Source organism: Sitophilus oryzae, unplaced genomic scaffold (assembly GCF_002938485.1).
Source record: "Sitophilus oryzae breed Bouriz unplaced genomic scaffold, Soryzae_2.0 scaffold_1000_pilon_pilon, whole genome shotgun sequence".
Lineage (NCBI taxonomy): Eukaryota > Metazoa > Arthropoda > Insecta > Coleoptera > Curculionidae > Sitophilus > Sitophilus oryzae.
In genome coordinates this window covers 2,701,548-2,726,630 of record NW_022145617.1, presented here as the reverse complement: position 1 = coordinate 2,726,630, position 25,083 = coordinate 2,701,548, and the positions used below count along the sequence as shown (strand labels likewise).

General features: G+C 32.9%; 2 protein-coding genes across 4 annotated transcripts in view; one reads left to right on the top strand and one right to left on the bottom strand.

Moving 5' to 3' along the window:
- Positions 1–25,083, top strand: part of LOC115882942 (retinaldehyde-binding protein 1-like) — an 81,696-nt gene that overhangs the window by 23,919 nt on the left and 32,694 nt on the right. The window lies entirely within an intron of this gene.
- LOC115882672 (titin homolog) overlaps positions 1–25,083 on the bottom strand; it is a 41,626-nt gene that overhangs the window by 3,619 nt on the left and 12,924 nt on the right. The window contains exons 10-16 of one of the 3 annotated variants that reach the window (XM_030901051.1): positions 25,045–25,077; positions 24,691–24,954; positions 18,206–22,698; positions 16,141–18,061; positions 11,180–11,254; positions 8,877–9,015; positions 1,892–2,034 (exon numbers count right to left, since the gene is read on the bottom strand). In XM_030901051.1, coding sequence (XP_030756911.1) covers positions 1,892–2,034; positions 8,877–9,015; positions 11,180–11,254; positions 16,141–18,061; positions 18,206–22,698; positions 24,691–24,954; positions 25,045–25,077 — 7,068 coding nt within the window. Of the gene's footprint in view, positions 1–1,891; positions 2,035–8,876; positions 9,016–11,179; positions 11,255–16,140; positions 22,699–24,690; positions 24,955–25,044; positions 25,078–25,083 lie in introns of all 3 variants that reach the window. The other 2 variants (XM_030900906.1, XM_030900983.1) reach the window with 2 other exon arrangements.

Below are 25,083 nucleotides of genomic sequence, written 5' to 3'. Positions count from 1 at the left end.
CGGTTTCACTGGAAAAGACTACAACTTTTGATTTTTAAATGACTCCCCCGGTATTTTTTTACTTTATTCGATAGAAAATGTCACTCTGAGTAGAATGACATATCATATGTCAACTTTTGACATTTTCGCATATGGTTTATTTGAAATTATAATTTGCGGTTTGTAACGAAAATTTGACTCGAAATACCAAGTGTATGGTATCAAATTATTCGTAAAAAATGCCTTTTCAAATATGCTAATGAGCCACCCTCGTTCCATTTTAGAAAAAATTGAGATATGATTAAAAATACGATTTGAGCATTTTCTAACTGGCCAGGACAAGACACTAAAAACTTTAGACGATCAAATCTATTTTTCCAAGGCTCCTTGATGAAGAATTAGTGTTTTTAACATAGCCACGGCACTCTAGATTGAATTTTAAAATACAATTTTTTATTAAGCGAGAATGTCAAAAGTTGATATATGATATGTCATTCTATCCAGAATGTCATTTTCTATCGAATAAAGTAAAAAAATACCTAGGGTGCCATTTAAAAATCAACAGTTGTAGTCATTTCCAGTGAAACAGGAAGTGACCAAAAACAATTGAATACACTAATCAATCCTAATTTATGTCATGTACTAATGCCCTCTTGCACCGTTTCTATAAACTTTGTTTAAAGGCTAAACAGTGATTAACTATAATAAAATATCATAGTTAATCACTGTTTATAGCCTTTAAACAAAGTTTATACAAACGGTGCAAGTGGGCATATGAAACCAAATTTCGTTTTTTTATCTGAAAAAATAAAAAAGTTATAGGGGTGAGCTACTTTTGAGATGCACCCGGTATACTTCATACCAAATAAACTTTTAGTAACGTGATTAAGCTTGACCGGCACAGCCTTGATCACTTTTACATATTCTTTCTTTTAATCAAAATATTTTAGGAAACAAAAATATATTCATTATAAATATACCATATAAACAGTTATTATTTACATAAACTCAACTAAACTACCTAACTCATCTCCTAACAGCACTTAAGGGACATAAGAAGCTGTTACTACCACTTTCCCGTTCAAAATATTCTAATAAACGTTGCGATAAGTTTTTTACAATGGCTATAAAGCTATCTTGTACACTTTGCACTAAAAGCGGTTCTAAAAAGAACAATGTTCGACTGCAAGGTCTGCTAGTAAAACTTTTTAAACTCAAATTATCATAACACAATTCATATAAACCAAAAACTCGTGATACAAAATTAAAGTGTCAAAACGAACGACAATGTGAGGAAATAAATAAATAAATGTGGCAACTTGACATTTTTTACAGCAGAGCTGCCACCTGAATCCCCAGTGGGAAATTTAAATTCCAGTTAGTCAGCCTGGCGCCGAATATGTCCATGGTTGGCAACAATGAATTTAAAAATCGCGCCCTCAATTACGTAACTAAAAGTTTAATTGGTATCGCTTATAGTTTTAATAAGCGTTCTTTTATAGAGGGTGTCTCAATATTCCGTAGACAGGGAGGGAACGCCTATTTTTGAATAAAAATATTAAGGAAGGAACATATTAAAAAAACTTAAGTTGAGCAATTAAATCATTATAATCAATTTAATACGACCAGCAAAAAGCAGAGTTGTCACTGGAGAAATAGACAGCGGCACAGGCATAGCAAGGAACTGCTAACAAACCACAAAGGAACTGCTAATGTAAATAATAAACAGAGAATAAAGTGCGGATTAAACAGGTCTTTTAACAGGACATATGGCTGTCGAGTGGTACCCGAACAAGCTCAACCTGTATCGAGGAAGTCTTTGTTGCAGACTCTGCGAAAAGATTCTGAAACAGCGGAGCACACATTTTTCTTAGTTTTTTTTTATTCATAGAAATATACAAATAGTACTTACCCTCACAAGAAGGAGTTTTGCGACAGATCAGCTTTTTTGATGTAACTTTTATTTTCCTGTTCTTTGTAGACTCCGGGCGACAACTATCTAAGACCTCCTCTGTCTTCCTTTTTCCCTCTGGGATAACTTCTGTGCATATAAATCTAAAAAAAATAAATAAAAGTATACTAAAAATATATAAGCATAAATATACAAATTTTCACAAAAATAATAAACAACAGAATACAATACACATTATTATACAGGGTGGTCGAAATTGGTCTGTTTTAACCTTTGAATAAGAAGACTAAGGAAGGAGCATAATGCTATCCATGTATTCTGCATGGTGGGCGGAAAAAGCACCACAAAAGCACTCTAGGGTGGGGATCCTTGACAGTTCTGTTTGACGATTCATTTGACACATTTGAATTTGATTTGAAATTTTGTGGATTTGTCAGTCTTTACGGAGCTTATTTTATGTTATTTATTATTTATTCTACTACTGATAGTTGTATAAAGGTAGTAAATCTAGATGGAAATTGTGGCAGAACTTAAATTAACAGTGACACTATCGCGATTTATCGAAAAATACTCTAAAATAGTTGGTTGTGTAGCGTGCGGTAGATCTCGGCAAAAATTGAGTGAAATAATGGAACAACTTTTCGCTAGTATGTGACTATATAAAATACATACGTGTAGTAAACCGATCATTTATGAAATTCACTTAAATTAACTAAATTATATATTTTTCTTGCATTTTAGCTTTTAATTATTACTTGTCAAAGATTAGATGTCAAAGAATTTAGATACGTTAATTTGACTTACCTGCTTCAGTAGCGTATCGGATGTTTGTGTTAATAAATACTTATTTTAACTTATCTATTTTTATTAGAATTACATATTTTTATAACAATTTTAATAACTACCAACATTTATTCACAACGTAAAATAAAACAACAAATTATTGAGTCTACCCCACGTCTACCCTACATCATAGTTTTACATTTTTTAAATAAAATTAGAACGACACTGATAAACCGGAATTTAAGTCGGCCATATTTGAGGCCCATCGCGGTGTAACTAAGATTTTTGATATGCTCCTTCCTTAGTCTTCTTATTCAAAGGTTTTAACAGAGAAAACCTATTTCCTGACAAGATAAAGCAAAACCGACATAGATGTCATGGGCTCGATTTCTGAGACACGTTTAATGGCGTAAACCGCCTGTTGATATTGTCACTGCCAACTGAGATACGGGGTCTTTTTGAATTTTTTACCATTTCGAAAATTGTCCATAACTTTTGTATTTCGCGGAATAATAAAAATTCTGAAAAAACGTTCTCAAACCACTTTTTTAAGCACAATCCAGTGGCGTAGTCAGTTTTTTTCTAGAGTTGCTCTTTTTGTCCGAAATAATACAAAATATAATATTTTAAATGGAAATCATAGTTGGCTAGTAACTTAAAAAATGCTGGCGTTTAACCCTTTCCAACGATATAAAGTTATGAGTTGCGCACAGAGTTACAACGATTTATTAGGCGAACTGGTTTATTATTATTATTATAAGTCCAAAAGCTTGCTTGCTGAATAGCCTTCTGTAATTCTTCTCTTGTCCCAATGGTTCTTCTCTTATATATAAGGTCTAATTTCTCCCATAAAAAAGTCGAAAGATTTGATTTATGTCACAAAAATGGGAAGAATACATGGAAAATCTTATGACGGAAAATAGAGTCGAATTTATGGACTGCCCTGACGTGACGACAAATATAAGAACAATAGGATCCCCGATTAGAATATCAATGGACGAAGTAATTAAGGCATGTACCTCACTAAAAAATCGTAAAGCACCCGGACCGGGAAATATACCGGCAGAGTTAATTAAATCAGGACCGAAAAAACTGTACGAACACTAAAGTAAAATATTCCAGGACTGCATAAACGGAACGGATGTACCACAAGAATGGAATGAGGCTTACCTCTCAACTATATACCAAAAGGGAGATCGTAAACTACAGGGGAATATCAGTAACAGCCACCGTGAGTAGAATATAAGGAAAATTTTGAGAAATAGGATCGAAAACGAATACCAAGAAATAGAAGCCAAAGAACAAGCAGGATTTAGAGCCGGAAGATCGACGGTGGACCACTTATTTACAGTCACTCAAGTAATAAGTAAAAAGAGCAATATAAACCAAGAGCTACATCTTGTGTTCGTGGACCTGCAGAAGGCATACGACAGCGTTCCCCTTGTGAGACTTTGGGAAGCTATGGAAAAAACCAATATAAATGTAGAGCTAATAAAAGCAGTAAAATCATTATATAAACAAACAAAAACTAGAATAAAAGTCGGCAAAAAGTTAACAACAGGATATAATGGAACCAAAGGTCTGAAACAAGGGTGCTGTATTTCACCAACACTGTTCAAGATATATCTCGAACAAGTTCTCAAAGGTTGGAAGCAAAAATGTAGAAATATGGGAGTACCCATTGGGGATAACATGCTCTACACACTTTGCTTCGCGGAAGATCAGGTGATCATAGCACAAGATTACGATGACATGTAAGCTTATAGAAGAATATCAGAAATGGGGACTCGAGATCAATACTAACAAAACAGAATATATGTGTATCGGAGGAGAACAACAAGATCTAATGCTAGAAGAAGGGAAGAAAATTTAGTGCTGCACAAAATACAAATATTTGGGTATGCAAATCACAAATGATGGACTGTTGGATACAGCAATTAAAGAACGAAACCAACTTGGAAGGAATACTATCACGGTATTGAATGGAATACTGTGGGACAGAAGCATAAACAACAAGAACAAAACTTTAATATACAATACCATCATAAAGAGTATAACCACGTTCAGCTGTGAAGTCTGGCCAATTAAGGAAACAACAAAACGAATGCTGGAAGCTACAGAGATGGATTTTTGGAGAAGATCAGCAGGCAAATCAAGACTCGAGCGAATAACTAATGAACGCATAAGAGAGATTATGGAAGTTAAACATACGATAGAGGACGACATAAAGAACAGTCAACTCATATGGTACGGGCATGTCCAAAGAATGGCAGAAATAAGAATCCCTAAGCAAATTATAAACTGGAAACCTGCAGGAAGAAGAAAACCGGGTAGACCGAGAAGAAGTTGGCAGGAGGGATTGACACGTTTATGGAGGAAAGATCTCTCGGAAGACGGTGTATGGAGAGACAGACAGTAGAACGTATATAATATATATATAATATATATATATATATATATATATATATATATATATATATATATATATATATATATATATATATATATATATATATATATATATATAAACCAAAAATACGAGGAATAATTATGTTTTCCATGTATTCTACAACAGACTTATTAATCCGTAGTATCTAACTAGCATGACGTCATAAATCTCGCTCTGAGGCTATTCTATTAGAGACGGCATTGCGTCAGCATGGCCGCAAGTTAATAACCTAATAAAATTAACACTAGAAAAGCCCGCGGGATCTGTCAAATTCAAAGTTATTCGTTTTACAGACTATATAAAATATTAAATTGTGATAAAAAATAATTAGGCAACTAGGTCAACTATATATAATTGATAACTTGGACCCCCACTATAGACAACAATGGGCCCAATTACACAGAAAGTATCTAAATATGTGAGGGATGCTACACCATAATTGGAAATGGTTGAATAAGCTGGAAATGATGATGATGTTGATGATACAAGTTTTGCTCAAAAAATTCTATCTAATTTTCATAATAATAATTCATGATTTAAAATCTAATCATTTTTTGAAAGTGTTTTACATCATTCCATATGAGATGACATATTCTTTAAAAAAAAATAATATCCAGGTTCGGATTTAAAAAAATAAAGTTGATGATGGTATCTCATAGATTCAAAATCTAATAACGTCATCTTGTAGAGCAAGAAAAGTAACATAAGGAATGTGAAATTTTTAACGTCATATCTTATAAATTTTGCCAGGAAAAAATAAAAACGCCAATCGGGAAAATTCGGGTTTTCCCAAAAATATCTTCGAAAATAATCGATTTTTTTAGATTTCGAAACAACCACCTTGTAGCAGGTTTGGTTTGGTTTGGTTTGATTTAATCATCTTTTTATCCCTTCTGGTTTACGAGACATCCCTATAGAGTGCTTTTTTAGTTTGGGACAATGTGTATATGTAAAAAATCTATTTTTACATATTTTTCAAAGATTTAAATGAATAAATTTTCATATTTTTTGGAATTCCATTTAAAATTATGATACAAACCACTCTTAAGAACCAGTTTAACAAGTTCTTATATTAAAAATGGTTTTAATATTATTTTATAAGTTGTCTTGAATTTTGGTATTCTCTCTGACTTATTCATTTAACCTTTCAAACTTAAGGTTAGGCTAATTAAGTAAGGTGTAGTAATATTTAGCTAATTATATATACATTTTTTTAGTTTGAATCCATGCAACAGTAATACAGATATTTTGAAAAATATGTTCGAAGGTTATACTTTCAAAAAAAAAATAACAGAAAATTCAAGGGAATTCGATATTTTACTTGAATGCTTAAATATGTCACAGATTTTAGAACTACGTAAATTATAATGTATAATTTTAATTCTAAATCTAAAAAAACGGGCCACACATAATACGATTTATCGTACTACAAGTTGTATAACAACAAATCATTTCCACCGTTTGGATCAATGGTTGGATATTTGTTAGTGGCATTGTTAACTTAAAGTTAAGTCTGGTAGTATCGTACGGAAGTATAGTATGCAGAAAATCTGCAGTACAACGCAGTAGTAGATACGATAGGTTTGATAGTTTGTGTACCAGGGCTTCTTTATGAAATCAAATCTAAACATTTACCCATGAATTAAAATGATAGACAACTGAATTGTTACTGTCCTGTATTCTTTCCTTCAACATTCTTTACTAATGGTTGATGATGGTTATGATCACGTTTTTATGCCGGGTAGTTCGAACTGTAGTCCCGAAACTTCGGCAGCATATTCTGCAGATAAAAATAAGTAAAGAAATCGTATAAATGTATGTCCTAAAATGATTAGTTTTGGAGATACAGAGTGTAGAAGTTTAATTTTATTTCGATTTTTTCCAAATAATTTCTGAACTAACGTCAATATTTGGATGAAATTTGGCGTCTGGGAGTTTTTTCACATGAGAAATATGATTTTGATATCAATATGTCTCCTATTTGTAGGGGGCGCCACCTACATGTTGTGTTTTAACTATTTTGAAGAGTAATAACTTTTCGTCCATACTTGTATAAAAATACTGAGTGAAAAAATATTCATTTCCGTGATTTTTTACGTAAAAAATGTCTCTTGGTAAAAAACATTTCAAATTTATGATTTCAGTCTAATAACTATTCAGTCAACATGTTTAATTTATGCCAATGATGACAGGTGTTGATAATCTCAATTCTAAATATCTCGAGGACCGTTACTCCTAGCGATTTTTATCAAGAGACCTTTTTTACGTAAAAAGTCAGGGAAATGTATATTTTTTCGCTCAGTAGTTATACAGGGTGTTTCAAAACAAATGCGAAAAACTTCAGGGTGTGATTCCTTGTTCAAAATAAAGGGTAGTTTACTTTATAAACGTTGGGTCAAAAGTCAACCATTAGGGAGATATCGCGGTACAAAGATGGCGGAAAAATAATGTTTTTATTTTTTATCTTGAAAACGAAAAGAGATAGACTAATGAAATTTTACGGAAGCATTACTGTTATGAAAACGCACTTTCTGGTATTTTTTTTACTTTTTTAAAATGAGTGGAAGGGGTTGAAATAAAGTACCCCTATCATTCTTGTTAATGAAATTTACAGAAAAATCTTATCAAACGCATGCAAAAAAAATTAATTTTCATAGTTTAGTTTATTTAGAAACGTTTTTATCTCTTGTGTTTTTTTGATAAAAGTCACCGATTTGAAATTAAAAAATAAAATGTAAAGCATTACATGTCAGGACAAAAAACATTTTTAGATAAAGAATCTAGTGGGCAGCTGTAATTTTTTTAGGAAAAAATCTAGTCGGCCGCTGTCACTTTTTAGGATGTTTCTAATATTGTTTTATTTGACATTACCCTACTGCAATACGTTATTATCTAGATTATTATTATCATTATTATCACTAGATTCTTAATCTAAAAATATTTTTAGTCCTGACATGTAATGCTTTACATTTTATTTTTTAATTTCAAATCGGTGAGTTTTATAAAAAAAAATACAAGAGATAAAAAAGTTTCTAAACAAACTAAACTATCCAAATTAATTTTTTTGCATGTGTTTGATAAGATTTTTCTTTAAATTTCGTTAACAAGAATGATAGGGATAGTTTATTTCAACCCCTTCCACTCATTTTAAAAAAGTGAAAAAATTACCAAAAAGTGTGTTTTCATAACAGTAATGCTTCCATAAAATTTCATTAGTCTATCTCTTTTCGTTTTCAAGATAAAAAATAAGAACATTATTTTTCCGCCATCTTTGTACCGCGATATCTCCCTAATGGTTGACTTTTGACCCAACGTTTATGAAGCAAACTACCCTTTATTTTGAACAAGGAATCACCCCCTGAAGTTTTTCGCATTTGTTTTGAAACACCCTGTATACAGGTATGGACGAAAAATTGTTACTTTTCAAAACAATTAAAAAATATGCAGGTGGTGCCCTCTACAAATAGGAGTCATATTGACATCAAAATCAAATTTATCATGTCAAAAAACTCTGAGACACCAATTTTCATCCAAATATTGACGTTACTTAATAAATTATTTGGAAAAAAATCGAAATATAAATGAAATTTCTACACTCTGTATCTCCGAAACTAACCATTTTAGGACATAACTTTATACGAACTTTTTTACTTATTTTTATCTGCAGAATAGGCTGTCGAAGTTTCAGGAACACAGTTCGAACCTCCCTGTATATCATACGATAAAAAAAAGTCAAATATTAAATCAACTTACTTTTCTTTGTTATTGCAGTCCCTAACTATCGAGCATTTCAATATTCTCTCCACATCCGCGTCATCTGTGCAATCATCATTTTTATCACCCGATTCGTCAGAAGATAGGTCTATACCACAAACCAATTTTTCTCCAGTTCCTTAACAAAATACCAGATTCATAAATTTCTTTTATTGTTCAAAATTCATTTAAGGCCCCCATACACTTCGATTATTTTGCACGGTTTTAACCGAACGGGTAGGACTGTTCAGCTGAAAACGTCAGTGTAAATGGTATATTGTTGGGAGGGAGGAAGTTAATCACCGCGACCTTATAGATCTATTGTGTCCCCTTTTCATGAGTTATAACTCACCATACAGCCTCAGAGCTGAGACGGTTTTACAAAGGTTAATTATCCATCTTCTATATCAGTTGTACCAAAGAATGTTGTACCCATGGTAAAGAATACAAGGTATGATCGATAGCGGCTCCAATTTCGTTCAGTTCGCGCATACCACCTGTGACGTCATTAGGAAAATAATGAATAAATGAAAAATAAAGAAAGTTGACAGGAGATCTGCATTTTTTGGGGTTATGGTTAAGAATTGTTTATTTTTAAGACTTTTTAGTTCGTTTAATTTAATAATTACTAAAACCAGCAGTTCCAAAAATATATTTAAAAATAATAATTATCTATTAACATGGATTTGGACTATAATAGGTAAGAATACTAAATTTATTTCTATATTCGGTATAAAATTGTTTATTAGGTTTTTAGTTTGCGATGTTTATGGTAAATAATTTTCATGTTCATTGCCTCTGAATTCACATAGGACAGAGATGAGGATATCTATCGAAAAGTAACCACAAGAGGAATTGTTACATCATTTAAAAAAATGTTTGGAATTTTATTGTTTCCCATCGAAAAGTAGAAATTGTCAATGCAGATGAATGTATTGTAATTGTGATAGAAGTAAATCCAAGGGTGAAGTTTATTATAATTAGTGGAAGTAATTTCAAGTGTGAAGTTTATTATAATTAGTGACCTGTGCTTCTTTTTATATGTAGATATTTCAGGTTTTGAGAATAAATGGGTTGAACGAAACCCAAAATTTAGAGGAAGTATTTGCATACCCAAAATATGCCCATCAAGAATTATATAGCTCAAATTTCCTTTAATGGTAGGCAATTATTCAATGCCCATTAACTTTTTAAGTGACTGAAATATTAAATAGTTTACAATATGGTATATCACTAAAAATATATTACTTTTAGGTACAATTAGGACCCGATACATTTCAAAAAGTAGAATATTATTTTATATTAAATGAGGTATTGTACCAACAATCAATTTATATTAATACCGGAGATTAAAAAATAACAGAATAAATAGTTCTTTTTTTTATAGTACAAAAATAAACTATAGAATACAACAGTATTTAAAAAAATAAATAAAAAGTTATGTCCCGGCCGAGATTCGAACTCTGGTCTCTCGCTTCCTAGCCCGACTCCTTATGCACTGCTCCACAGTAACTTGCTTAGCGATAATTGAATGACGGTATATAAACAAAAAAACAGGTTTATAACAATACCTTGACGATTTGAACTGGCGCGCGGAGCGTGCTGACCAATAGCGCCTGTTATCACCTGTGACGTAGCGACCAACCTGCGCAATATCATACCTTGTATTCTTTGTACCATGAGTTGTACCAAAGTTTATGGCACGAATGGTTGTCGTCTCGGCGCACTCAGTGATGAAGTGTTCTGGGGTTTCCCCATTTTCCAAAAATATATTCCAATCTACTAAGATATTCGTTGAGGAGACAGTGTCCTGTTAAAACCCCGTGAAAATCCAAAGATTGTTCTTACTGAAATCAAGAAAAATCTTTGATGTTTCTCGTTAGCAAGTCCTGAGAAATTTCTTCGAGTGTCTTAGACCCTTGTCTCTGGAATGGGAATCCTCCATTCCAGGTTACGGATGGGGTCCTTCCAGGTTCTTAAGTTCCGCTTTAAGTTGGTTTCTACTTGGGAAGCAGAACGGTTCTTTTCCAGTTAATGGAGTGTTCTCTCCTTTTCTAGCTAGATTGTTTGCTTTTTCATTACCTTCTATCTCTTGGTGGGCTGGCACCCAGAGAAAGGAGGACTCTATTTTCTTTGCCTAATTTCCAGCTTCTCTAGGCAATCTTTGACCAACTTTGTGTCCTTTGTGTCTGGAAGTTGCTTGGATTATCCTTTCTAACCGCCCGGTTTTAACTGTACGGTTCAATAAGTGTATGGGGGCCTTTATATCGAAACTAATCACAAGATCTTGCTTATTCGTTTACCTATTTTTTTGACTTTACACACAACAGTCTCATCTCCACTGCATAACGCCTTCTCTGCGTCTTCATCAGATATAGCTAAAATTATTCGTTTATTTAAAATCTTCTAAATTCAAACATCCTTGATTTTGTATACCGGGTGATGCATCGTCATTGGAGACATAGGAAATCCCATGCAAATTTTGAGCTGTCCTGTTCAGTTTCACAGTAGATGCAGTTTTTCTTAAATTATTTAAAATCAGCTTGTTCAAAATTGTTCGAAATTGCCACGTGTATTCAGCATACGCCGACCTTTAAAAAATCTATTTACTACTTTGCTGTAAATCAGCAAGGGGGTCATTTGCCATTATTTGAATAGTTCAAAATTTGCATGGGATTTCCTATGTTTCCAACGCAGCTATACCACCCGGTATGTTAGTGCATGCCCATGGGCGCCGGACAGGGAGGGCAAGAGGGGGCATTTCCCCCCCCCCCTGGATCACTGAAACAGTAAAAATAAAAGCTATCTTCTTACATCCATCTGTAAAAAAATAATCATTATTATGAAATTTTTAGGTGTTACCTGTAAAATGTGGTAATTATTGGGAAAACTGGAAATCGTCCGATTTTCACCAAAATTATTATACACACTATTTTGAGGTAGATTACGAATCTAATTTTTTCTTGGCAGTCTCTTACCGTTTTTCAGAAAAACGGAAAATTATTTCAACATTGAATTTTTCTTTATTTCGGTCCTATAAAGTAATAATTTCACTATATTTTCATTATATTATAGTTTATCTAAAAGCCACACTTGATTGGGGATAGAAAAATGTCCAACATTTTACTGAAAAACACTTTTCTTAACAAAATAACAAAGAAAATTGAGACCAAATGGAAGTTTGACATTTGATATATCCTTCTTTCTCTCTCCTATGTAATGAGAGAGACAAATATATTCTAGACCTAATTTAGAAATTTGAAAATTTACAACGTTGCCATATCTTCTATTTTTTCGGGTGATTATAGGGATATTAAATAAATTACCTATTATGAGATCGACAATAATTAAATATACACCTATATCCACAAAGTTACGTGGAAGAGTTTTGATTGCATTGGTTTTAACTTCTTTGCGGAGGGGGTTAATCTTTTTTTGATATAATATAACAACAAAAGATTAACACCCTCCGCATGGAAGTTGTAACTAATGCAATCAAAATTCTTTCGTGCAACTTCATGGGTATAAATGGTCAGATCTCGTTGGTAAAATAGCAGTTATGGGAAGGAGCCGTTCTTCTGGCGACCGCCTTTCGTAATTCCAGAATGAGCGAAAAAAACACGCTAAATTTAGGTTTAGCATTGGCAACGTTACTTTAAATGCCAGAAACAAATAAGCTTACTTCGGGTTTCTAACTCTCTAACCGTCCTAGAACTGTGATGCGTATGCGCAGAAGGAAATATGAAGACATTATTTCATTTGCTCATGCGCTGCAGAGTTCTAGGACGGTTCAGAATCGGTAATAACAAGAACCCGAACAAAGCTATAACCTAACATTTTCAGATTGTTTACAAATTTATTTTAGCAAATTTTCCTCTATTATGCATAGAATTGGTTGAAAAAGTAACAGAAAATAGCAAAAACATCATTGATTATTGAATACCTAACAAAATATGTGCCAGAGAACCTTAAAAATATGAGAAATTAAGAAAAATTCGATATTGAAATTATTTTCCGTTTTTCTGAAAAACGGTAAGAGACCGCCAAGAAAAAAGTTAATCTACGACTTCAAATTAGGGTGTATACCAATTTTGGTGAAAATCGGACGATTTCCAATTTTCCCAATAATTACCAAAAATGTGTTTCAATTTTTTATTCATTTTTACCTTGCCCCCCCCCCTAAATTTCATTCTTCCGGCGCCCATGTGCATGCCCGTTAGAGCGCTGATCTGAAATCGATTGCAATATAAATAAATTAGCTCCTTCACATATACTACGATCCGGTAAAATAGTCGGGGACCGGTAAATACAATAGAATTAAATACAACTGTCGGAATGGGTGCAAAGCCGGCGCCGACACCGGCACCGACTTTGCCGGTGTGTGTGCAAGCGCTCTTAACCATATTATCGGCGATAATTAGTACTGCAAGTCAAATAACCTACAGGGTGGACCAAATATACGTACACAAGTTTCGCGGGTGTATTGGTAAAAGCGAATGAATTGGTAAATAATATTTGCAATGTATTTAGGTAGGTTTTTTGGCTAAATAGTTGGTCAGATATTGAGTTTGAATAAGTGAAGTTTCTGGCGTATGGTTTGGTTTGGAAATCATAAAAATCAATTAAGTTTCCTTGCAACAGTAATAACATACATAATTGTAGCAAAAAGATATAAAAAACCCTGTAGATTGTAAGGGCCAAGCTCAGTCCACGGCAAAATAATCAACACTCGGTTGATTTTAGCTAATTTCAACTCTAGTATACACGGAACATCAAAAATATGTACTTGGTATACGAGGACGCTTCAGAATTTTCTGATAAATTTCCATTTTCCGCATAAGAGGCTGTGACTTTTTATTTAGGCTTGTCTTTATATATTCAAAAAATTATTCTTAATGACATTTTTTTAAATTCTTTCTAAGAAAAGTACTTTATTCTTGCACGGTTTTTGTATTTTTGACCCACCCTGTAGGTTGTTTGACTTGCAGTCATTCGAAATATCGCTGATTAGGCTATCGGACATGCACTAACTTTTGACAGTATTTCCATTTGGACGGGACTTCTAATACAAAAAATTGCCATATGCATACTTAGTGGACCCCACTGTATACCGGGTGATTCTGAAAAGTGGCCCACCCCCTATAACTTTTTTATTTTTTCATATAATAAAACGAAATTTGGTAGGTTAGTATATGACATAAATCGGAATTGATTGACGTATTCAATTGTTTTCAGTTACTTCCTGTTTCACCGGAAATGACTACAACTTTCGATTTTTAAATGGCACCGTCGGTATTTTTTTACTATTTGATAGAAAATGGCACTCTGAATAGAGTGACATATCATATGTCAACTTTTGAAATTCTAGTTTAAAAAAAAATCGTATTTTAAATTTCAGTCTAGAGTGCCATGACATGTTAAAAACACTAATTTTTAATCACGGAGCCTTGGAAAAATAGATTTGATCGTCTAATGTTTTTCGTGTCCTGTCCAGGCCGGTTAAAATATGCCCATATCGTATTTTTAATCCTAACTCATTTTTTTCAAATGGAACGAGGATAGCTCATTAGCATATTTGGAAAAAGCATATTTTTACGAATATTTTGGTACCACATCATTGATGTTTCGAGGCAAATTCTCATTTTTTTTAATTAAAAATGTCAAAAGTTGAAATATGATGTGTCATTCTATTCAGAATGTCATTTTTTATCGAATAAAGTAAAAAAATACCAAGGTGTCATTTAAAAATTAAAAGTTGTAGTCATTTCCGGTGAAACAAGAAGTGACCGAAAACAATTGAACACATCACTCAATCTTAATTTATGTCATTTACTATAGTCTATAAAATGAATAACTTTGAATTTTGACCGTTATTTTTTACCAACATGGCAAATATAAAATCCGTCTGTCAAAAAAGTTACTGATATTCTTTAAATTGAGTGCCTGAACGAATTAGATAGGTAACTCTTTTTACTTTCGTGAAGTAGAAAAGGAAAATAATAAAACAAGTGACAGTTCTTCCTCTTCTTGCAAAAATCAACACGAAATGTCATAATTGTCAAAAGTAAAATGTCATCAGCTTTTGACATTTCTAAATATCAGACCAATGCCGTCTCTAGTAGAACAGCCTCGGAGCGAGATTTATGACGTCACGCTAGTTAGATACTACGGATTAATAAATATGTTGTAGAATACATGGAAAACATAATTATTCCTCGTATTTTTTGTTTGTATTTTAAAAATGATACAGTTTACATGAAATATACATAATATACAGTTAATAAATACAATATACCTATTTATAGGAATAAATACTTTGGCAAATAAACTATGAACTATACAAATGCAGCAAATGTTGGGTAAAATGTAAAATATATTTTAAATTTTGGGGTTTGAAAATCGATCTATATAATCTCTACTAATAATGATGTATTGTTATTAATGTTCGAAAAATTATATTTGCAAATAATACAATATCATAGAAAAAAGGCGTCAGCGATGGCTATGAAATAGAGATCGCCTGTCATTTTATATGTAAAATTATTCTAAAATTTTTGATTTTCATTTGGTTTTTCATTATTTTTATTTGGTTAAAAAAAACGTTTCGGCTAACATTATAGCCTTCATCAGTGTTGTGTCATATGAAAAAAATAGTGTCAAATATAATCCAAAAAATTACATATAAAATATTCACCCCACACACAACATAATGTTTACTGCAATTAATAAACTAATATAAACTTGTCAAAAGATGACCACATATTTTTTTAAATTATTATTCTTAACACTAAAACTATCTACATTGACTATGGAATATGATTTCAGCCATACTGTAAAACATATCCTGCATTTATATGGTTCACAGTTTATTTGCCAAAGTATTTATTACTATAAATAGTTATATATATTGTATTTATTAACTGTAAACTATATCATTTTTAAAATACAAACCATAAATACGAAAAATAATTATGTTTTCCATGTATTCTATAACATATTTACTAATCCGTAGTATCTAACTAGCGTGACGTCATAAATCTCGCTCCGAGGCTGTTCTATTAGAGACGGCATTGCGCCAGCATGGCCGCAAGATGCTAACCTAATAAAATTATCACTAGAAAAGCCCGCGGGAACTGTCAAATTCAAAGTTATTCGTTTCACAGACTATAACATGCCAAATCTCGTTTTGTTATCTGAAAAAATAAAAAAGTTATAGGGGGTGAGCCACTTTTTTTGAGAAACCCATGGTATTAAATACACTTACGTTCAACAAAAGGTTGTTTTGTATTTCTTGTCATTTTCATGCATTGCTTTAGCAAACCCATATCTCTAACCTCCTCTTCGCAATCTTCTGGAAGCATACTCGTTAGACTCTTCAAACCCTTCTGAATACTTTGGTCTGGCAGAGCTTTTTTCGGCTCCGCACAGCAATCATCAATGCAATCATTTGACTCTTCAGGCATCTTACGTTGAAACGGAAACTTTGGACATAATTCTTTTTTATCTGTTTTAACATCTCCACAGGATTGCTCAGCTGGCTTCTGTCCACCATCACCAGGCTTAGCACAGATTGTTTCAGTTTTAGAAATTTTTGGGTGACTTTCTATTTTATTTTCAGTTACTCTAGACTCCTTTTTTATCTCCTCCTTAATAATCTTTTTAGAGCTGCCACATTTCTTTTCCGGTACTTCGTTTTGTTCCTTTTTTGTAGATTTAGATATCGATTCAACACATTGGCTTTTTAAGGCACATCTTGACAGGATTTCAGCAATTGTTTGACAAGGATCTTCTTCTTTTTTCACTTCTTTAATGCATTCTGGTTTTTGTTCTGTCTTAGGTTGCTTTATTATTTGTTCACAAACCTTTACTACTGCATTTTTAGAAGTTTCCACCTCAGATTCAACACAGGGATCCTTTGAGATCGTTTTTGATAGAACTTCAGTTAGTTTTTCACAACTATTCTGTACTATAACTTTAGGTTTGCACTCTATCTTTTCTTCTTTGATTGATTCTTCGCCTTTTTTACTTTCACATTTATTTTCTACTACACTTTCTGGTTCCTTTTCGGTAGTTTTTTCTGAAGATTGCTTGCACTCATCCTTTTCGGCTGATTTTGAAAGATTTTCAGCTACTTTTTCACTACTACTCTTTTCTTTAACTTCACTTTTGCACTGTACTTTTTCTACTTTGATTAATTTATCACATTTTTCTGGTTCTTTTTTGGCAGTTTTCACTGATGATTCGTTACAGTCATTCTTTTTTTCTAATGCATCGGTTTTTGAATGTGCTTTAGCTATAAGTTCGGCGAATTTTTTACATCTCTCTGGGTCTTGAACTTTACTATCATGTTCTTTATTATCTTTATTCTTACATGAATCGTCAATTGATTTCTCTTTCACTGTCGTTTCGTTGCAGTGAGTTTTTTGAGGTGATTTTGTTGGAGTTTCAGCTAGTTTTTTACAACTATCATTTTCTTTAATTTTCTTTTCGCATTTTGGCTTTAGATCTATATTTGTTGTGCTTTCAGTTGCAATATCACATTTTACTGGTTCTTTTTTGGCAGTTTTCACTGATGATTCGTTACAGTCATTCTTTTTTTCTAATGCATCGGTTTTTGAATGTGCTTTAGCTAGAAGTTCGGCGAATTTTTTACATCTCTCTGGGTCTTGAACTTTACTATCATGTTCTTTATTATCTTTATTCTTACATGAATCGTCAATTGATTTCTCTTTCACTGACGTTTCTTTGCAGAGAGCTTTTTGAGGTGATTTTGCTGGAGTTTCAGCTAGTTTTTTACAACTATCATTTTGTTTAATTTTGTTTTCGCATTTTGGCTTTAGGTCTATATTAGTTTTGTTCTTAGTTACAATATCACATGATTTTGACTTCTTAATAATCTTACCAGAATCTACACAATTATTTTCTTTAACGCTACTACTGGATTTCACTTTCTGTGCTCTATCTTTGTTCTTACACGCATCGGCGCATGATTTTAACACACATGTATCATCTTTTTCAACAATCTTACTGGAATTTTCACAACTTTTGCTAGTTTTAGCTACACTTTTACAACTATCCTTTTCTTTTATTTTATTATTGCATTCTGGTTTTAGACCTTTCTTATTTTTATTCTTACATAAATCGTTACATGCTTTTAAAACACATTTATCATCTTTTTCGACAATCTTTCTAGAACTTTCAGCTACACTTTTACAACTGTTCTTTTCTTTTACGTTATTATTGTATTCTGGTTTTTGATCTTTCTTATTTTTATTCTTACATAAATCGTTACATGCTTTTAAAACACATTTATCATCTTTTTCGACAATCTTTCTAGAACTTTTGTTACTATCAGCTACACTTTTACAACTATCCTTTTCTTTAACTTTATTATTGCATTCCGGCTTTTGATCTTTGATATTTTTATTTTTAAATAAAATGTTACCTGCTTTTAATACAGATTTTTTATTTTTTTCGACAATTTTACTTGATTTTTTACAACTTTTGTGTTGAGTTTCAGCCACACTTTTACAACTATCCTTCTCTTTAATTTTATTATTACATTCTAGTTTCTGTTCTTTTTTATTATCTTTATTCTTACATGAAACGTTGGATCCTTTTAACTCCAATTTATCATCTTTCTTATTAATCTTAATGAAAATTTCAAATTTATTTCCCTCAACATGATCTGCTTTATTTTTGGTAGTTTTCCCGTCTGATTCTTTGCAGTCATTTTTTCCATGAGCTTTGGCTAAAAGTTCTGCAACTTCTTTACACTTATCTTCTTTATTAACTTTACCATCACCTTCTTTTGCGCAATTTATTTCAGTATCCTTTTTTTTCTCTGCACACTTGTCTTTTTTGTTAGCCTTTGTTTTATTACATTCAACCTTACCTTTTTTCTTAGATATATCCTTGCATTTCTTCATTTCTTTCTTACGAGAATCTTTTTTATATCCTTTTGTTTTGTAGTAGATTCTTTTAGAAGATTTGCAAATTGACTTTTTCTTTGACAAACCACTAGCTATGTTTGCATTTTGTGTAGATTTAGCTTCACATTTCTTCATTTCCTGCTTTTTAGAAATCGACTTGCAGAGCTCAGGCGATTCTTTGCTCATGCTTTTATTAGCTTCAAGTTTTTTTTTGGAGCAAGGGTCAGGTTTGTCGCATTTATCTTTGACTGATTCCGTTTGGCTGCATTTTTTAACAGTTTTTTCCATCGATTTATTACATGAACTCTGTGATTTAACTTTCTTTGCAGGTTTTTTTTCGCATTTCTTCTTTTCTAGATTTCCACGTATTGCTTCACATAGCTCAGCACCCTTTTTGCTGATACCTATGTCATATTGGGGACGTTTCTTTAAGCATGTGTCAGACTTATTAGCTTTGTCTTTTAATTCCTTTTGCTTGCATTTGTCCGCAGTTTGAACCTCAACATTAGATGTCGTTTTTTTACATGGATCTTCCGATTTTGCCTTGCTTGCTTTTTTTGTTTCACATTTCTTCATACTTTCTAGTCTTTGCTTGCAAATTTCAGCAGCCTGTTTGCCTATGTCTTCGCCATATTTTGCAATCATTGAGCATGGGTTAGGATCTTGACGTTCATCCTCTATTGGTTTCATTTCATTGCATTTATTATTAGTTTTGCTACTAACAGTGGTCGGCGGCTTTTTACATGTTGTTCTTGTTTCGCATGTTTTTGTACCTTCTTTTTTGCCTTTATCACAGTCTTTCTGTTGGGTAGTTTTCACTGCTTCTGGTTCGGCACAGTCAGGTTTTGCATGCGCTCTGGATAAACTTTCAGCAACTTTTCTACATATGTCTTCATTGTCGACTGGTTTCATTTCATTGCATTTCTTATTAGTTTTGTCACTAACACTGGTTATGGACATTTTACATGTTGTTCTGGTTTCACATTTCTTCGTACTTTCTTTTTCAGCAATTTTTCTACATCTGTCTTCATTGTCGACTGGTTTCATTTCATCGCATTTCTTATTAGTTTTGTCATTTCTTATTAGTTTGGTTTTAGACTTTTTACATGTTGTTCTTGTTTCGCATGTTTTCGTACTTTCTTTTTTGCCTTCATCACAATCTTTCTGGTTGGTAGTTTTTACTGCTTCTGGTTTGACACAGTCAGTTTTTGCATGCGCTCTGGATAAACGTTCAGCAACTTTTCTACATTTGTCTTCATTGTCGACTGGTTTCATTTCATCACATTTCTTATTAGTTTTGTCACTAACATTGGATATGGACTTTTTACATGATATTCTTGTTTCACATTTCTTCGCACTTTCTTTTTCAGCAACTTTTTTACATCTGTCTTCATTGTCGACTGGTTTCATTTCATCGCATTTCTTATTAGTTTTATCACTAACACTGGTTGTGGACTTTTTACATGTTGTTCTAGTTTCACATTTTTTCGTACTTTCTTTTTTGCTTATGCCTTCATCACATGACTCTTTCTTTTTGATAGATTTTACTGCTTCTGGTTCGTTACAGTCAGTTTTTGCATGCGCTTTGGATAAACGTTCAGTAACTTTTCTACATCTGTCTTCAAAGTCGACTGGTTTCATTTCATCGCATTTCTTATTAGTTTTGTCATTTCTTATTAGTTTGGTTTTAGACTTTTTTCGTGTTGTTCTGGTTTCACATTTCTTTATACTTTCTTTTTCAGCTACTTTTCTACATCTGTCTTTGTTGTCGACTGTTTTCATTTCATCGCATTTCTTATTAGTTTGGTCACTTATACTGGTTGTGGACTTTTTACATGTTGTTCTTGTTTCGCATGTTTTCGTACTTTCTTTTTTGTCTTCATCACAATCTTTCTGTTTGGTAGTTTTTACTGCTTCTGGTTTGTCACAGTCAGTTTTTGCATGCGCTCTGGATAAACGTTCAGCAACTTTTCTACATCTGTCTTCATTGTCGACTGGTTTCATTTCATCGCATTTATTATTAGTTTTGTCACTAACACTGGTTGTGGACATTTTACATGTTGTTCTGGTGTCGCATTTTTTTGTACTTTCGTTTTCACCAACTTTTCTACATCTGTCATTATTGTCGACAGGTTTCATTTCATCGCATTTCTTATTCATTTTGTCAGTAACACTGGTTATGGACTTTTTACATATTGTTCTGGTTTCACATTTCTTCGTACTTTCTTTTTTGCTTATGCCTTCATCACATAACTCTTTCTTTTTGGCAGTTTTCACTGCTTCTGATTCTTTACAATCAGTTTTGCCATGCGCTCTAGATAAAAGTTCAGCAACTTTTCTACATCTCTCTTCATCGTCGCCTGGTTTCCTTTCATCGCATTTCTTATTAGTTTTGTCACTAACACTGGTTGTCGACTTTTTACATGATGTTCTTGTTTCACATGTCTTTGTACTTTCTTTTTTGTTTATGCCTTCATCACATGCCTCTTTCTTTTTGGTAGTTTTTACTGCTTCTGATTCTTTGCAATCAGTTTTGCCATGCGCTCTGGATAAAAGTTCAGCAACTTTTCTACATCTCTCTTCATCGTCGCCTGGTTTCATTTTATCGCATTTCTTATTAGTTTTGTCACTAATACTGGTTGTAGACTTTTTACATGTTGTTCTAGTTTCACATTTCTTCGTACTTTCTTTTTTGCTTACACCTTCATCACATGAACCTTCCATTTTGGTAGTTTTTACTGCTCCTGATTCTTTACAAGCAGTTTTGTCATGTGCTTTGGACAGAAGATCAGAAACTTCTCGACATCTATCATCTTTTTTAACTTTATCTTTGCCAGCATCGTTGCTGTTTGATTTTGAGCCTTTCCCCAGGCATGGGTCAGACTTTTGACATTTATCTTTAGCTGCCAGACTTTCTAAACTTGCTTTTTTCGTTGTTCTTTCACATTTCTTCATTGCTCTGTTTCTAAGGATTGCCTCGCAAACTTCAGCACCTTTCTTGCTTATACCCATCTCATATTGCAAATTTTTTCTCAAGCATGGATCGGACTTGCTAGTTTTAACCGATTCCTTGCATTTTTTATCATTTTTATCGTTGCTTGGTGATTTTTTACAGGGATCTGTTTTCTTCTCAGTTTTCCCTACACAATTGTTCATACTGTCGTGTTTCTTCTCTGCTTTCTTGAGAAGTTTAGTGGCCTCTTTCTTTGTTGGTGTGCTATTTAATGTTGAGCCTTTCCCCAGGCATGGGTCGGACTTTTGACATTTATCTTTGGCTGTCACACTGTCTAAACTAGCTTTTTTCGTCGTTTTTGTTTCACATTTTTTCATATCCTTGTTTCTAAGGATTGTCCCGCAAGCTTCAGCACCTTTCTTGCTTATACCTATATCATATTGCAAATTTTTGCTCAAGCATGGGTCGGACTTGGCAGTTTTAACTGATTCCTTGCATTTTTTATCAGTTTTATCGTTGCTTGGTGATTTTTTACAGGGATCTGTTTTCTTCTCAGTTTTCCCTACACATTTGTTCATACTGTGTTTCTTCTCTGCTTCCTTGCGAAGTTTAGTGGTCTCTTTCTTTGTTGGTGTGCTGTTTAATGTTGAGCCTTTCCCCAGGCATGGGTCGGACTTTTGACATTTATCTTTGGCTTTCACACTTTCTAAACTAGCTTTTTTCGTCGTTTTTGCTTCACATTTTTTCATTTCCTTGTTTCTAAGGATGGTCGGTTCTTCAGGCTTTTTGCATTCTTCTTCTATCTCAAGATAATTTTTATCCCATGTTGGACCAGTGTATTTTAAACCCAAACTATTATCATTACGTGTTTTATAATCCGTTTTTTCACTTTCTTGTTTCGTTTTACGGTTCTTCATTATGCAATATTCTTTTATACCTAGAGTAGATTACAGTTGAGAGTTGGAATCTTTGGTGTAACAATAGCAAAATAAAACACTAATTCAAATTCACCGCAATATACCAAAACACTTTACTTTTGCACTGGACGCGCGTTTCGCTAACCAGGCTATTATCATCATCAAAGGATTAAAACTAAACTAATAGAAAGATATGACAAAGATATGCGGTATTAACCGAGGCGTTATTTTGGCAATTATGAAAGTTAAAGTGTCATAATAAGCGTTTGTGCGCTATTAACGTTACCGCATGCCGGTATTTAGGTGGAGAAGACTCCGTGCGGTATTTTGACAGTTTCGGAACGTTATTTTATCAGTTGAGATACTGTATTTTTTTATAAAATTTGAGATAACTCTTTATTGGGTTAAATTGTACTCCTTTTTAGACACACTTTCTTTTAGACACTAATTAAAACTTCTGATATATTTAATAGGTATTTTTTATAAAAATAAAGAAAAATTATGAATTTAGATGCCTTTTTCATTGACAAAATCGGAAAACTAGGTTAAGGCTAAATGTTGGCATCATTTTGTGTTGCCATAACTCGAAGTTCAACAAACGCAAATGTCAAAATAACGTCAGCGCTAATAACGAAATTGCGGCAGTATTGGACTTTGCTATATCTCTCTAATATCTACAAAATTGAAGGTTTATATAGACGCTCAGTTGGTACCCACCAAATGATTTGATTAATTTTAAATTATGGCTTGTGGCTTTCACACTTTCCGAACTAGCTTTCTTTGTCGTTTTTGCTTCACATTTCTTCATCTCTTTGTTTCGAAGGGTTGCCTCGCAAAGTTCAGCACCTTTCTTGCTCAGTTGGTACCCACCAAATGGTTTCATTAATTTTAAATTATTAACATTAAAAAGTGACTCGCTCCTATAACTTTTTTATTTTTTCAGTTAAGAAAAACGAAATTTGGTATGTTAGTATAGACATAAATTAGGATTGATTGACGTATTAAATTGTTTTCGGTCACTTCTTGTTTCACCGGAAATGACTACAACTGTTGATTTTTAAATGACATCTTCGGTATTTTTTTACTTTATTTGATAGAAAATGACACTCTGAATAGAATGACATATCATATGTCAACTTTTGACATTTTCGCATATGGTTTATTTGAAATTATAACTTGCGGTTCGTAACGAAAATTTGACACGAAATACCAAGTGTGTGGTATCAAATTATTCGTAAAAAAATGATTTTTCCAAATATGCTAATGAGCCACCCTCGTTCCACTTGAAAAAATTGAGATATGATTAGAAATACGATTTGGGCATTTTTTTATCCGGTCAGGACAAGACACTAAAAACATTAGACGACCAAATCTCTTTTTCCAAGGCTCCTTGATTAAGAATTAGTGTTTTTAACATAGCCATGGCACTCTAGATTGAAATTTAAAATACGATTTTTTATTAAGCGAGAATGTCAAAAATTGACATTTGATAGATATGTCATTCTATTCAGAATTTAATTTTCTGTCGAATAAAGTAAAAAAGAGAGAGGTGCCATTTAAAAATCAAAAGTTTTAGTCATTTTCGGTGAAACAGGAAGTGACCAAAAACAATTGAATAGATACGTCAATCAATCTTAATTTATTTCATATACTAACAAATCAAATCTCGTTTGGAGTGTATAAAAAAAGAAAATTTGGAGTATAAAAAAGTTATAGGGGTGAGCCACTTTTGAGACGCACCTGGTATATCTGTGTGTAGTGGTATTTATAAATATATTGTCCCTATTACTCTGGTCTCGGTAATTAATTGTTACGCTCGGTTGGTTTTTGACTCGCTTGGCTAGTTTTGTTACGCCTGATCGGTTTCAACTGAGTGCCTATATAAACGCTCAATTTTGTAGATATTAGTTTAGTTTTAATCGTCTGCTGATGATGATATCATGTTAGCAAAATACGCTTCTAGTGTTCAAAAGTGTTTAGGTGTATTGTGGTGAATTACTGTTTTATTTTACCTAGAGTAGAGTCGACTTTCTTCCTATTTGGAAACAAATCCAAGGCAGATTTCTTACAGGCATCATCATCGCTCTTTAAACCGACCTTATTGGATCTATGTAGAATGCCGCTGCTGTGACTGATCTTCCTCAATGACATGTTTATAATCTGAGATAATGACATGTTTGTGTGTTCCAACAACCTGCTGTACAAGACGACCAGTGACGATCCTCGAAAGATTCCGGGAAACTTGGCGTGCATTTTCATTTCTTCTGTTGCCTCATCTGAAAAAGGAAAAACATATTTTACTTGGTCTATCCTGAAGTCGTTTCGACTTACGTTCCATGGGTAACGATGTCGAGTTAATGGTTTACCTTGAATAGATGACACTGTTCTTCCTACAGCCCCTGAAA